General features: G+C 34.9%; 1 protein-coding gene across 10 annotated transcripts in view; it reads right to left on the bottom strand.

Moving 5' to 3' along the window:
* Nucleotides 1-204: 204 nt before the first annotated feature.
* The window catches only part of Ccdc88a (coiled-coil and HOOK domain protein 88A), a 157,683-nt gene continuing 141,893 nt past the window's right edge, over nucleotides 205-15,994 (bottom strand). For 2 of the 10 annotated variants that reach the window (XM_006993183.4, XM_015986687.3), the window contains exons 24-33: nucleotides 15,210-15,302; nucleotides 14,870-15,084; nucleotides 11,201-11,284; nucleotides 10,033-10,236; nucleotides 9,382-9,453; nucleotides 7,777-7,857; nucleotides 5,158-5,426; nucleotides 4,505-4,964; nucleotides 932-1,029; nucleotides 205-477 (exon numbers count right to left, since the gene is read on the bottom strand). In XM_006993183.4, coding sequence (XP_006993245.1) covers nucleotides 965-1,029; nucleotides 4,505-4,964; nucleotides 5,158-5,426; nucleotides 7,777-7,857; nucleotides 9,382-9,453; nucleotides 10,033-10,236; nucleotides 11,201-11,284; nucleotides 14,870-15,084; nucleotides 15,210-15,302 — 1,543 coding nt within the window. In that variant the 3' untranslated portion in view covers nucleotides 205-477; nucleotides 932-964. Of the gene's footprint in view, nucleotides 478-931; nucleotides 1,030-3,879; nucleotides 4,965-5,157; nucleotides 5,427-7,776; nucleotides 7,858-9,381; nucleotides 9,454-10,032; nucleotides 10,237-11,200; nucleotides 11,285-14,869; nucleotides 15,085-15,209; nucleotides 15,303-15,994 lie in introns of those variants that run through there. The other 8 variants (XM_015986688.3, XM_076546145.1, XR_001576129.3 and 5 more) reach the window with 7 other exon arrangements.

Raw genomic sequence — 15,994 nt, 5'->3', positions numbered from 1 at the left:
CAGAACAATTTTTTCTGTATCTTGATATATAGTACATTTCACAAAATACTACTGCACTTAATTTAGATTTACACAACTAAATATAAATGGCTAGCTTTTGGGTAATACTTAGCAGAAGCAGTAAGCAAACATGGATAAATTAATAAACAAATGTTGAAAGAAGTAGGCTGTTCTTAGAATACTTGACCTTAAAACACTCAGTCCTTAGTGAGAGAATGTCCTTTATTCAGTAGAGCTTAATGCACTGTACAGTGTCTAAAAACCTTCTAAAACTTCTGGCAGTTGAATCCAGTAGTGCTCCTTGATTCAAGGAAGGAATGAAGTTTGTATTCTTGCCTGCTCTATTCACGAAGGGATGTGTTAAAATCTCCTTATGGTGTTTTTTTTTTTTTTTTAAATAGTTCCTATAGTTGTTAGGTGTCTTGTTACTTCAGAAATAAAGTCTTCATACTGAGAAACTGAAGGACACTTTTCTCTCTGTATTTTGTTCAAAGACAGAAAGAAGAAAGAAAATATAAGAACAGCTTGAAGATAACAGGAAAGCTAGTATAAGAACAGCATGCACCAGGTGTTTATATGGGAATGAGAGTGACAGAAAACCAGAGGCAACATCTGAGCTGTTCTGTGTAAGACAGGTGTTTAGTCCATTCTTACCAATTACTCAGAAGTTGTAATGCATAAAAGACAGACTTCACATTATTCACTGCTAAAATTAAATATAAATCGAGAGAAAATACATAGGTTTGCTACCCAAACAGACAGACTGAAAACCTATGGCAGCCAACTAAGCTTTACTAAGTAAGCAGGAGAGAAACTCAATCCAGCAAGCAAAATTAAATCTGTTAATGCAATGTGCACTGTTATCATACTTAATTCTGTTAGTCTGTAGAAATGAGACCAATCTCATTTACGATTCAAGCAGGAAACTCACCACTTGGCCCACGTCATGCAGTGGGTCACTGAATTAGGAGCTTTGTTGCTCCCTAGACCTGCTTTTTGAATTTCTGTTCTCTTGTACTTTGTTCACATCTGTGGGAGAAAAGTAGTTCATGTTATTTAGTCAAAAGTTAAACATAACACAATTCATGAAGCTAAAAGCACTCGCTGAGTATGACAGAGAAAGTTGAACCTAAGAAAATTACTAATCTGACAGATATCTTATTATGCGAAATCTGTTTTTTTCCATATTTTAAAAGCCATAAGGAACATAGCTATGAATGTGGTAACTATTTTTCATAAATCTAAGAGTTACCTTTTCTCTTAGTTTCAGAGGTTTACATATTTACCATATCCTTATAGCAATATGTTACTGGTCATCACATAACTTCACATTGGGTCGTGCAGTACAATGGTAGACACACTGTACTGGTACTAGTTACTGTGACCCAGGGATGAGGCAAATTATGCCTGCAGCCGCTCAAGTATCACACTGGCTATAGGGATGCCATTTACACAAGGCCAGGCCCGGAATTCTAAACAGCTATCAGTTTATTATTTATAAAATCAGGGTACTGAATCTTTTAACCATCTTTGTGAGTTACAGGTCATGGAGATATCTCAGGGGAAGTAGATGAAGATGCTTGACTCATAGTTGCTTCATTTTTAATGCTGACACAACTTTCTGGAAACACTGTTTCTATATGATTACTAAGGACTCTAGTTTTCCCCACCACTGAAAATGTAACGCAATTTTTTTCCTCAGTGTTTGATAAAACTTTGACTCCATAGCATGTGATGTTTTCTGCAGGACGTCTACATTGCTATCTCAGACAACCCTCAGGAAACATGGACATGGTATTTACCTGTCTTACATGCAAGGTATATGTACTTTTGAAAACATGCTGGATTATATCCTTAGAGACATTAGGAGGAAGTACTTCTTTTCTTTAAGTTTACTTACATAAAAGAACCCACATAGCTTTTAATAAAATACATAATTTGTAAAAAGTGCAAAGACCAATTTTATGATGTCCAAAAGAAGCAAAGCATTTCTGTCATATAGCCCCCATCAATATTAGCTGCTTACCATTTAATTTTATTAGTAAGCTATTAAAAAAGGGGAAAATATTAGCAAAAAAATATCTGAACTATTAAGACTGACTAGACAAAAACTGATAGTACAAGGTAATGCTATATTTATGCAGAAAGTGTACTATGTGGTACTAAAATATATAAAAATACCACGTGTTCATTTTATTACCTGTACCAGAACTATTTTTAATAGCTGTGAGGAAAGAAAAGCAGAGGCAGCAATATACACAGAAGGGGTCTACCCATAAAGTGACCCTGTGTATGCACAAGAGGAGAACCTTTTACGAAAGATACAAATTTAATTAAGCAAAGACTCTTTCAAGATTTTTCCCTTCCATCCAGTATTAACAATAACAGCTTAATGCAGTGAGTATGCAACAATACCCTGCTCTTCACTCATAAAGTTGCCTATGGCGCCTACCTAGGCTGAGTTATTATCAGTAACATTAAACTGAATCAAAATTGCAAAAACATTCCCAAGACAGCTAAGTATCATGCAGAAGTAAGTCAATCAGGATTGTAGATTTTTAAATTTGCTTTAGATTTGCTTTAGAGTAATATGAACACAGAAAGATAAAACCATATGACATTGGACTCCATGTTTGTAGATAATATCTTCATCTTGTGTGGTTTTTGTTTGGGGGATGGAGAGCTACAGACCACTGTTTTTCTGTTTTTGAGACAAGGTCCATGGCTGGCTTGGAACTCAGAGATCACCACCTCTGCCTCCCAGAGCTGGGATTGAAGGCATGCACTACTACACCAGGCAAGACTATGCTTTTTAAAAACTTTTTTTAAATTTATTTTTTATTTTTATTTTGTGTGCATTGGTGTTTTGCCTGCATTTATGTCTGTCTGTATGAGGGTGCCAAGTCTCCTGGAACTGGAGTTATAGACAGTTGTGAGCTGCCATGTGGGTGCTGAGAATTGAACCCAGGTCCTCTCAACTGCGGAGTCATTCCTTCAGCCCCAGACTATGTGTTTAGTATAACGAATTTTAGAATGAAGACTACATACTTTTTTATTTTTATGCTCACAAGTCCTAATTTTATACTCTAGCACAATATATTAACTTTAAAAGAGTCTGCATTAAAGATATACATATTCAATTTTGTAATAAATTAATGACAAGTTAAATTTCTCATTATTTAAAAAAGTTGCTATCTTTCTGAATAGACATAAAAATACAAATCCCAAGATAATGAGTAACTTGATTTATTTCTCTTTGACTCATATGTAAAAAAACTGGGAAAAATTTTGTTAAAAGATTCCAAAAAAATAGTTGTCTTGAGCTATTGTGTTTATCAGAAAAAGAACAGCACCAAGAAGAGAATTATAACATAAATGCTCCTAGTCAGTGTGTAAACCACGTTTAAGTTTGATGAAAAATCTTAGGAATAACACATTTATGAATAAAAATTATTTTAAATTTCAACAATGTTTTATAAATATGAGCATTAGTTCAAATTAAATTGAATTATTAATTATTTCTTTGAAAAGAGAACAGGACAGATAACATGATTAAGTGATAAAAGAAAATGACATTTTCAAAAACATTTCCATTATTAATACTGTACATATGCAACATGAAGAGCATGTTCAGGAAATAAGAGAGAGAGGAGGCAGGAAGAGCAACTGAACACTCTTTCTAGAAGCAGCCAAACAATGACTTGGATACGCTTTCTTGGTAACAGAACATGCAACTATTTTAACATGCTTCATGATATCAGAGTATCTTTATCATCTTTATCAAGTGACAAAAGATGTGAAAGAAAAACACGTATGGTTGGATTTTTAAAGGCATGCAAAAATGTACAATGTAATTACTATTTCATGCAGACTTTGGTGTGGTTACACATTCATGTTTATATACATGCCTTCTTATACAGCTGAACTCTATGTAACAATCTTAAAAATATAAACCTAGCAAATAACATCACCATATTATGCAGTTTTGATCAAACACAACCATATTCATACCAAACAGTTTGACTATCCTCTGAAACTGATAACGCAACTTCGGTGTCCTCAGGGTAGAGGCATGCAGGAATAGTAAGGTTGTTGCCATCTACAGAGGACTGTGGGCTACTGTGACTAGGGTTCTGACTATCACAAAACTGTTTCTGTGCAGCCTTACCCCAAGAGGAGGAGGCCTGCTCAGTTACTCTAGTGAGTGACTTGGAAGGTAACCCACTTATGTTACTAACCAATTCTGTGTTCAGGGATAGAAATGGATGAGATGAATGAACCACAGTAAATGACCTACGGCTATTGTTAGCCGATATTCCAAATGCATCATTAGACATTTTAATGGTGGCAAAAGTTTGGTTTAGAAAATGTGGCCTTCCTGGTTTTGATTTTCTAGCCTGGGTATAGAGAGACTCAGCTGTGTCTGCAGCTAAATCATCTGGGGCCTGCTGCCCTCCAGCCTGATTCGGCACATCCGAAGACCACTGCTGTAAACGGTACTCACTAGAGGCTGCAGCGATGCTGCTGTCAGCAGCTGGCGGTGCTGAATCAACTGACACAGGCAGTCTACTGTCCTTGGTCAAAAGATCATGGATGCTGGTCCTTCGTGTTGTCCCTTCAGCAGTAGAGATCACACTGCTTGCACGAGGTAAAGTGGCATAAGGATTGCTATCTTTTGATTGTCTTGACACAGAGGTTTCTTTTACTAGTTTTATCTTTCCTTGAGTGCTTGGTGTAGGTTTCCCTGCAGAACTAATGGAGTAGGCATCTTCAGTCTTTCGAGGACCGGGTCTCAAAAATTCAGGTTTAGTTGTCCGTCTATCATAGAAGTCCCCTGGAGTTTTTCCACTTACTGACCTGGCCAGGGCACAGCTAACTGGCTTGTCTTTTCCCAGAAAGTCGGAAGAGACAGACAAACTTTTCATGACTTCATCTAAAAGATTTTCTTGACTTGAGGACTTCAACTGTTGAAAGGAAAAACAATATAGATTACTAAAGAGAGCCATGTTTAGAGTCTCCTGATAAAGTGAACTATACACTTTAGAGTTGCTGTTATCTTAGTGTTCCATAATTAAAAAAGAAAATTCTAAGGCTCATTCACAAGGCTTTTAACTAGTGCTACTCATCTAAATCAAGTTCACCATATATTGAACTAACCTGTATTGAGGTAAGCTTGTTGCTTTCTTCCAAAAACTGTTGTAAGGTAACAACTTCACTTCCCGGGGAGCCAGCTTTAATCTTGTGATGTGCTCGACTTTCTACTGTTTCAGACATTTTGTGTTGGAGCATAGGACTTGACCTGGTCTGTCTTTTCAAATACTGGATTGGACTGCTACCACTGCTGGACCAAGTCTCATGATCATGAAGCAGACTAAATTCTCCACTGCTGTGGCTTTGTGGCCTGCTTTGGTTATTAACTGCACCTGCTTTTGGAGTAAATGGGGTGTTGAGACTTCAATAATAGAAATGAGATAATACTACGTAAAATGTTAGCAGAGTTCCAATTCTATTAGTAGCCACATTGACTTTAAACTTCATTTAGACATGCTTAGGTAAGCTATGTAACTTGCTTCTCAATCTAAGAACTGGATACCACAGCTGCTTTTCTGGATTTATTAAACTGACAAATATTCCAAGTTCTATAAGGGCAAAAATATACTTTTACCACCAAAGTCACACTTCAAGGGAGTTTCACATTAAACAATCATTCAATATACTGAAGACTAAATGAGTGAATAAAGTAATAAAAATTAACAATTTAGGTTCAAATAACTGTAAAATAACTCACAGTTTAAAAAAAGAAAATATTAGCTGGTGTTGGTGGCAAAAGCCTTCAATCCCAGCACTCAGGAGGCAGAGGCAGGCAGATCTCTGTGAGTTTGAGGCCAGCCTGTTCTACAAAGTGAGTTCCAGGCTCCAAAGCTACACAAAGAAACCCTGTCTTGGAAAAAAAAAAAAAAAAAAAAGAAAGAAAAAAGAAAAATATTATTTCAGAATGTTAAAGCCCCACACATTTAAATGCAAAAAATTATTTTAATTCTTTTATGAAGTTTCAATTCAATCAAAGATTTGATTGAAAATGAAAAGCTAAATGCAAAGCTCTACAATTAAAAAAATTTAAGCCTGGCGGTGGTGGCACACACCTTTAATCCCAGCACTCGGGAGGCAGAGGCAGGCGGATCTCTGAGTTCGAGGCCAGCCTGGTCTACAGAGTGAGTTCCAGGAAAGGCACAAAGCTACACAGAGAAACCCTGTCTCAAAACAACAACAACAATTAAAAACAAGACAGAAGACATCCTTTGTGGGGATCCTGAAGTGGGACTGAAAAACCAAAATAAATAAATAAATAAATAAATAAATAAATAAATAAATAAATAAATAAAAAAGAAAGTAAACAACAACAACAAACAAACCATGAAATAGTTAGACAAGTTCCATAAAAAATGAAACAAAGGTATTGAGAAAGTATTTCACTGGAATGTGGTATGTAGGCCAGGCTGTCCTAGAACTTGCAAATTCTCCTGTTTCCCCATCCTAAATGCTGAGAATACAGGCATGTCACCATGCATGGTTTATCTTTCTTCAATCTCCATTATCTGGTTCTGATGTCCACTGCTGGTTACTACTACCACATACCCTTCAAAGATTTCCTTGAGAGTGAATGATATAGAATGGACTCTAGTTCTAGAATAAAGTTCCTAAGAATGTTCACCATAGGACTGATTATCAGTAATCAACTGTACAGTACATCAAGACAGAAAATTATCCCATCATAAAGAGTAAGGCCGTCATGGAAGAATTTTCTAAAGTTGTATTATTTCTCAAAACTAAGATTTTCTTATATTTTCAGAAGGAATTTTTTATGGTTTCAGACTATATTATTATCACTATGATTTATAAAAAGAGAAATTAATTTCCCTCAAAATCATATTTCTGATCATTGTAATGAAAGTCATAAAATTAATTATAAAAATGACTAAGACAATTAATGTTATAATCCAAAAGCAATAGAACAAATGCATTCATTATTATAGCTGTACAAGTCTAGAGTACAGAGAATAGCTATGATAGTGTTTAACAAGCACAGTCTGTAAAGGCAATAATACACTTTAACGAAAAATGTACTAGTCAAGATTTCCAGCTGTTACTTAAAAATCTCACCTTGGAATACACATTAAAACACAAAAGAAATAATTCTTTATATGAGCCATATGTGCATCCATATACTTATGTGACATATATATACACAAAGGAAAAAAAAGAGGAATGTACTTTGTTGACAAAGTAAGCTAACAGTATTTCTAAAATACAAGTAATGCAATTTTAATGTACATGCATCATGAAGAAACTTAAGGACAACCATTTAGATGTCAAGCACAAAATGTCACTTAAAAGAAGGGCCTGTGGATAATTCTAAAACATAAAGATTACAGTGAAGACTATTTTATCTGTGAAATGAAGAACTGAAACCAAAATAAATGCTCCTGATTTTACATTTGTATACATTGAAATACATCTGTATCACAATGTAAAAGTGCAAGCATTCCAGAGAACTATGTTTCAAACATAGATAATTTGGATTTTGCACTTTTCATCAGAAACTTCATCCCATTTCCAACTTTTTCCTCTCTGTTTCTGGAGCTAAACTCAGGCAGGGCCTTGTGCATGCTAAGCACAAGGTGTTCTACCACTGAGCTGCACTCTCTATCCTCCTCCTACTTGTAAACAATCCTGTAAACCAGAGGGAGCCCATGAATAAATTTACCTACGGCATACCTTTGACTTCATGGAGTGAAGCATTATTATTGCTATTGCTAGTGGACGTTCTGCCACTATCAAGGCTGGCTGGTCTTGACGCTAAATGAGAAAATCAGGAGACAACATAATGAAACTTCCATCTGAGAGCACTGAATCTTACATTCTGGTCACAGAATGCTTTGAGGACACAATCATGCATACGTCTCAGCCTGGGCATGCTCACAGAATGGTGAATCATACAGATTTCAAAGTAAAGACATTTAGATAGTTCACTAAGATACTTTGAAACGCAGCACGTCTGGAAAAACAGCTGAAATTAAAAGACTGAGAGGAAGGGAGAAAGAAAGGAGGAAAGAGTGATTTCTAGAGATGGATACCACAACCTTTTCGAGTTAATAAAATTCCATGTTCCCCTTATCTTTACCAAATGGTACAGATTAGGTAACTTACAACAGAATAGGTTAGGGACCTCTTTGATTCCGAGATGCCATCAAGTGGAGGAATGTGACCATCTACACTGTTAACATCACACACAGACACATGCATGCACACACACACTAGTTTTTTTAAAGTTTTAATTTTATGTGTATGAGTGTTTACACATACCATATTTGTGCCTGATGCCCTCAAAAGTCAGAAATGGGCATCAGATTCCCTGGAACTGGTGTTGCAGATGGTTGTGGGCCAACATGTGGGTGCTGAGAACTGAATCCAGTTCCTTTGCAAGAGCAGCAAATTAACTTAACTGTTGAGCCATCTTTCTAGCCCCCAACATCCTATGTATTAAACAATTTTTATTTAATAATTATTCTCATGTACATGAATGTCTGTTCCATGGCACATGGGGGAGGTCAGAGGACAACTTTGGAGTTTCCTTTCCATCTACCATTACCTGGATTCTGTGGGTTGAGCTCAGGGAGCTGGGCTTACATGGCAAGTGCCTTTAACTGCTGAGCCATTTTACTGGCTCTAATACTCTATATTCTTCTTTTAAAAAGTTATGTATATATGCATGCGTTTATGTATGTGAACACAGTGACTGTAGTGGCCAGAAGAGGGTGTCAATGCCTCTGAATTTAGAGTTTTAGGCAGTTATGGACTGCTCACTGTGGATGTTGGGGACCTAATGGGTCCTCTGCAAGAGCAGTATGAACTGCTGAGCTATCTCTCTAGCCTCATGTATCTTATATTCTTATTTATACAATACATATTGCTCCATGTTATTTCTTTAAAACCTGCTTAATAATGAAGATCCTTTTAGCATGTTATCTATTTGTTACTAGTAATAATTTCACTTGATAAAACAGGATTTTCCAAATAGGAATTTAAAAATCTAAAATACTCTACACTGTAGAAAGTTTGGCCTTTAGTATGCATTCTTTATCAATATAAGTATTTAAATCCTAATAGTGAAATACAACTCTTATAATTAACCTTATATGAGAATGATAACAAAATTACCTCTGAATACTCACATGAAACAAAAATCTTAAAAGGGACAAATGCAGTATTAGATTAGAAGAAATGGAAGAAGTAATGCTACATTCACTGACTCAATGCAAGAATCTCAACATTCCCATTCAGTATGTAATGTATGCCATCTAAGTTAAGTTCATCGCTTACCATGAACTCTTGATCCCGTACTAGAATCATCACTAATACCCTGTGGACTTACGTCTTCAAAGGATGTAGTATCTACATGAAATAGCAAAATGGATATAAATATATTTTGTACTAAAACAATTTCACTATAATACTTCTACAGAATGTGGATATTATTTTTCAGTCACACACAGTACATCTTGATTTAATGTATTCATAGACTCAGGCAGAAACTGGAACTAGAAGAAAAGAGTAGCTCTGATGAGAATTGACTTGTTAAGAAAACACTAGAAGCAATGAAACAGTCTCCCCCATGACCCTGCAAAGCAAAGCAAAAACCTGGGTGGTTTTATGTAGCTTTCTTAAGGTGTAGTGCTTTGGGGCTTTAAGAAAGAAACATACCACCCCTCCTCTTTTCCACTCTGTATCTGTTTTTCTTCTCTTCATGTAAGTTCATTAGCTAGTTACGAGAGGAGGCCTACCAAAGATTTTGATTATTTACATACTATCTTAAAAGTTTGACATACTTGAAATTTTCCCCAAATCAAATCTAGATCACAGTTTGATAATTATTTCAGGTTGTCTGAAGAAAAAAAAGTACATAGGGAAGTAAAATTAAATTTTCTGTTGCCAACAGTTATACACACAGTGCAAACAGCAGACGGCCTATACCTTTATTATTAACCAACTGCTTGGATCTGAAGGCGGCAGAAGAGCTGGCAGTTGAAAAGTTGATGGCTGTGGTGGAGAAGGCCATAGCTCCCAATTCTTTTCTCCTGTTACCCGTTGGGATATCATCAGGGACCTCCAAATTTTCAGTACTACCTGTCCACTGTCCTCCTGCTAGGACCATGGACTGCACCAGGTCATTCATGGCTGGGATGCAAATGAGAGCAAATGAATCAGCATGGTGAATGGATTGGCTCTTATTTCTACTTTGTGTTATACATGATCTGGTCTGTCTATGAAGTAATGCAAATGGCCCCAGCTGTAACTCAAGGCCACTGGAGTAACGACATGCACTCAGCTGAATGAAGTGAGGCCAAAGGCTGACAAAGTCCAGCACTCTACCACCCCACCACCCTTAGAAGACAGAAAGGAATTTTACTATGTACAATTGCCATGCTTTTGTGCTGTGATGTAAAACAGAATCAGAAGCCTTCACAATGCAGTTTTGTGGTGATAAAAATGGAATGAAATAAGATGGAGAGCAATTTTACACAGTGTCATTATTGAAAATGAAAAAGAGTCCTTGGTCAGAGCAGGTTAATGAATAAATTCTTCATCTTTATAAATCAAGTAAATTTACCAATGAATAAAAACCTGAAAGAGATACTCAAAGTAACAGACATTTAATATGATTATGTCATTACCCGTTTCACTTAAAGAGAGAAAGCCGAGATTATTACATAAAGAATGACAAACATTTTCAAGGATTATAGGCCACTTTATTCATTCATTTATTCATTTAATTAGGTTCATTAAGGAAATGAATTCCTAATGCTAAAGGGTTTGTTATATTTTTACTTAAACTTCTTTGGGGAAAACTCTGTATGGCATATAAAATTAAGTTTGTTTGTTTTTGCCAGTTTTAAGAAAGCACTGGACATTTACAAGTATATTACATGTATTACTAAACATATGCATATATATGTATGAGTATACATATAATGCAAATTCAATGCCTTTTTAAAAAATATTCTTCCAGCTCCTCATATTAAAGTAAGACTGCACTTTACAAAATAAGAAATTAGTACAGTCCAGAGAAAGGTTAGTGAAAAATTAGTGATGGAAGCCAGTGTGGTCATTTGAAAGAAGCTGAACTGTCATAAAGTCTTACACATGGAACGACGGTAGCAGGCCTTCATTTTGTCTTTATCCTTCGGTCTGTTCCTCAAAAAGGGCAGTCTTTTCAGTGCAACCACTTTAATGTCAGAGCATGAGGAAAAACAGAAACAGGGAAATGAAAGAAAAAAGGGAGAAGAACAGATGGGAGTTAAATGTTGAAATTAAGGACAGGAATGAATTGAATGTTGGTCTCGCTATGTACGCTACATTACAGCTAATACCCTCACGTTGCTGAGGACAGTGAAACAGGAAGCATGCACTCTGATACTGTAAATGCTTAGAAAGCACTGAAGACAACCATGAGGAACATGTACTTTGAAAGCACTGGCTACAGTCATATAAAAACAGGAACTGATTAGAATTACTTAGGGAGAAACCAAATTTCCTAGTTAAATTGTAAAAGTAAACTTTTAAAATTTGGCTATTGGTGGCTTATATTATAAAGGATGAAAAATACAAGGTTTACAAGCATTTATTTTCTTTAAAATTTTTAAGTTTAAAGGCTTTCTTAAAAAAAATTAGGAAAACTCATATCCCACTAGAAAATTTTAGTTATATGTATGTGTATATCTATGTCTATATACAGATGCAGATAATACACACATATATCAACCATAGGGTGGTTAGATATTTAAAGAAAAATAAACTTTAAAAAAAAAGCCTTAATTTTTTTGTTAGTCTCCTAAAGTTTAATAAAGGAAACAATTATTTACACTGGAATCCAGTGCATTGTTTAGCAGCACTGTGAAGATACACATTCTTTCAACAAGTCTTCCTGCAGATGAAAGAGCAGGTATATTAGGCTCATTTTACAAAAAGTTGGTTGAGAGAAAAAGGAAAAAAAGAATAGTTTGACATTAGCAATAAGTGCTAGCACTAAGTTTTGAAAAAGATAATAAAAAAGGAACCCCAAGATAAGCAAAATGGGAGGGAAATTTTTAAAGACATTTGGGGGCTAGAGAGATGGCTCAGTAGTTAGGAACACTGGCTGCTCTTCCAGTGGACACAAGTTCAATTCCAAGCACCCATATGGCAGCTCACAATTGTCTGTAATTCTAGTTCCAGGAGATCCAATGCCCTCTTCTGGCTTCTGAAGGCACCAGGCATGCATGTGGAACCAGACATAAAGGCAGGAAAACCATTCATGTACATAAAATTAACATAATAATAAATACAAATTTAAAATGTATTTTGGAGGGCCTGTAGGGTAGATTTATGCAAAAAAAAATGAAGAGAAGCACTCCACAAAAACAATTTTGTGAATTAAAGGACTACTGCTCAAGTATAGGAATCATTAGAACAAACACTAAACTATATCTTAGTATGGCTTAATATAAAAAGAATTATATGTTTATGAAAATATATTATACATAACCTTAATAACTATGTTCTTTCTCAGAAGGTTGTCATCAGCATTGTAAATATTCAAAGCTATTTTTCTGATAAATTGGCAAATATTCATTGAAAGATGTGCAAGCTAGAATAGCTTCTTAATTTGTCTGACTGCTGTGAGGAGAGTCATGATTCATTTAAGCCTTTTAATTTGACATATATTCTTTCATGCTGGGTAAACATAGCTAGTCTCAATGATCAAAAAGGAATGAACCAAAAGCAATGTAAAAATGGACACTTAGCTAAAACAAAGCTGAATGGTTGCAGCATGCACATGTCATGTGTAGATACTTTTCTTTTTTTTCCTTTTTCTGTTTTCAGCTGTTTTTCGAAGACTGCTTTACTGACATGACAGACAGACATTCTTCCAAAATGGGCAGGATAAAAAAAATTTAAAATTTGCCAGGGATGTGATTCTTCTCATGGCAATTATGTTTGAAACATGTTCTTTTCCCAAAGCATACTTATATTAAAGGTACATTTATGTTTACTGAAAACAAAATCTAAAGTTGAACAACTGTAGAAAAGGAGAATATTGTTTCCTTCTGATTTTTATCCTGAATGTTCCAGGAGGTAGTATGAAAGAATTACTTAAACTTCAGACAGACAGAATGACATTAAAAAAAAGGGGGACCTTTGTGTGTGTATGTGTGTATTCTCATGTCTAAATTATATTCTTCTAACTTAGTTAAGGACATACATTACATTTTCTTAATAGGATGTCAGATACTTTTGTGTCTAAAGGCATCAGATAAAACTGGCTTATTAGCTACCTCTAAAGGAAAACTTAATGATTTCTCCATACTTGTATTTATCAATTAATAGGTGGACAAGGTTAGATGGCAAAGGATCCCAGATAATAATCATCTTATGTGGTGTTATAGAATTATATTGCTTTTTAGAGATTATGAGATGTATATTATGTGTGCATCTGTACTTTCTGTTGTTAGCACTGACTGACTATCTAGGCTGCTGAAACTGAATTGTGAAATATGTGCTACAGTCCTAAATACCATCATCTCCTTTTGGAGACAATACATAAGGCCATAACATTGTACCATTATTTGAGTATTTTGAGAGCCATCCACATGGATAGCCTACCTCTGAGCGAAGCAGCAGCTGCCTTTGCTTACTTTTTTTTTTTTCTCGAGACAGGGTTTTGGTGCCTGTCCTGGATCTCGCGCTGTAGTCCAGGCTGGCCTCGAACTCACAGAGATCCACCTGGCTCTTCCTCCGGAGTGCCAGGATTAAAGGTGTGCACCACCACTGCTTGCTTACTTTTTATTTCAAAAGAATAGTGTGGTTTGTTAGAAAGAGGGTTTTATGTAGCCAGGCTGGCCTTGAACTTGCTATAAACCAGAAGAAGATTCTGAATTCCAACCCTCTTGCTTCCACTCCCCAGCATTCAGATTATAAGTATGCATCACCTCACCTGCTACATGTATGAACTTATTGACACTGGTAATGATGTGATCAAAGTATATGCTTTTCCAGTTATTTTATGAGAACACAGATAGTCAACTGTGTAGACATCTTCAAAGAACTTAGTTTTGAATTCTTTTCTCTTTTTCTTAAATTATATACTTTTTAGGATTTTTCTTTGGTCTTGCTATTTTGCTAAAACACACAGTAGTAGTAGTAAACTAAAAAGTCTATAAATTTTATCAGGCATATTATGTGGGACTTGTAAGTCTAATAAAAACTAAATTTTAAATTTATACATTTATATTTCCCCATCTTTATTTCATTTTAACCAAAACTTTAACAAGTATTTCTCAATTTTTTGAAACCAGTTATCTTTAAATAATTCTGTAATTCCTCTTCAAATTAGTATTTATTTTTCTTAACTTTCTCAATATGATAACTCTGTTTCAATTTCATACTACCAAAGCTTATGAGCAAAATCCATATTATAAAATGCCTTATTTTGAGTAAGTTATAAATACTAATGAAATGAAATCTCATTCTTATTTCTTATCTGTATAATTAGTCTGTGAAGACTATTTTAAGAGCAGACATAGCCAAGCTGTTATTTCAATGTTCTTTTCATAATATTTTATCTTACTAGCATAATGATGGTTATCTCTATGTACATGTCAGAAAACCAGGTAGTTGTACACTATTGTAGTCTGCAATTAATTTTAGAAACATAAGGTTAAAATGAAACAACATTCATCAGACTAAAAGATTGTTGGAAGTTGTTTTTTAAAAGAGAAATCTTTAGACAGGATTCTAAATCAATACTCTGTTTAAATCACTTAGCACTCACTGCTGCTCTTCTTGGTCCCCAGGGTTTGGCCATCTTCTAAAGAGTTTGACCCTACTGAAGAGCTGTCTTGACTGTCTTGATGAGGCAGCTGAAGAAATCCTTCACTGGAGTCTGAGCGGGTAGGCGTTAATGTTAGAGACTTCTGACGTTCCCGATTAATATCTTTCTTGGATTTTATCAATTTTCTCATTTTTAGAGTAATCCAGTTGCCTCTCCTAATAGAATTAAAAGAATTCTTAGTCTAAAGCTCAACAATAATCCTCATAAAATGATAAGCCTCAACAATACTACAAATATAGTTTTCTTCAAAACAAGATCCATAAAATTTGATTAGTGGTACCTTCTAGGAGGAGATGGGTCATAAAATTTGTATTGATCCATAATTTTCTCTTCTAATTTCTCTTTTTGTCGTCTCAATTCATTTAACTTATCACTATAAAAATGGAAATTATATTTCAGAATATATATTTCATAATATCTTATACAATGACTATGACCTTATTTTTTTCCAGAACATAAGCAAACACAGAAACCATTATTGGTATCTGAGACCTAAAGTAGTAACTATGAGTTTCTTTTGTATTTCTCCTTTTCTTTAAATGTACTTAAATAAAGGGATGTAGGACTTATAAGTTTCAATTCTACAACAAGAATTATCTGAAACCTTTTATAGTATAATCTCATCATATAATTGTCTCAACATCTTTGTACTGTTATTTGATACTATACAAGCATTGGTTTCCTAACTTTTTAGTCTATCAAACATTCTTTATAATGAAGTATGCCTTACTAAACATAAATTAAAAACTTTTATTAGATATGTATTTTTCTAACAATTATTGATATAATAAATAATCTTGAAACTACATCTTCATGTAAATAGATTCTGTCCTTTTAGGCTGAATTACTCATGCTTAACTTACTTTTAAAGATTTAGTTCTGACACTCCTCCCCCAATGGATGAGTATATATTCTATTCTTCACATCCTATTTTCATTTCATGTTTTTGGTAGTTGTGATGGTTTAAATAAGTATGGTGTCCATAGATTTATGTGTTTGAATACTTGGTCCATCGGGAGTGGCACTATTAAGAGGTGTGGTCCAGCTGGAGTAGGTGTGGTCTTG

This window comes from Peromyscus maniculatus, chromosome 10 (genome assembly GCF_049852395.1).
Source record: "Peromyscus maniculatus bairdii isolate BWxNUB_F1_BW_parent chromosome 10, HU_Pman_BW_mat_3.1, whole genome shotgun sequence".
Lineage (NCBI taxonomy): Eukaryota > Metazoa > Chordata > Mammalia > Rodentia > Cricetidae > Peromyscus > Peromyscus maniculatus.
This window is presented reverse-complemented; position numbering and strand designations above follow the sequence as displayed.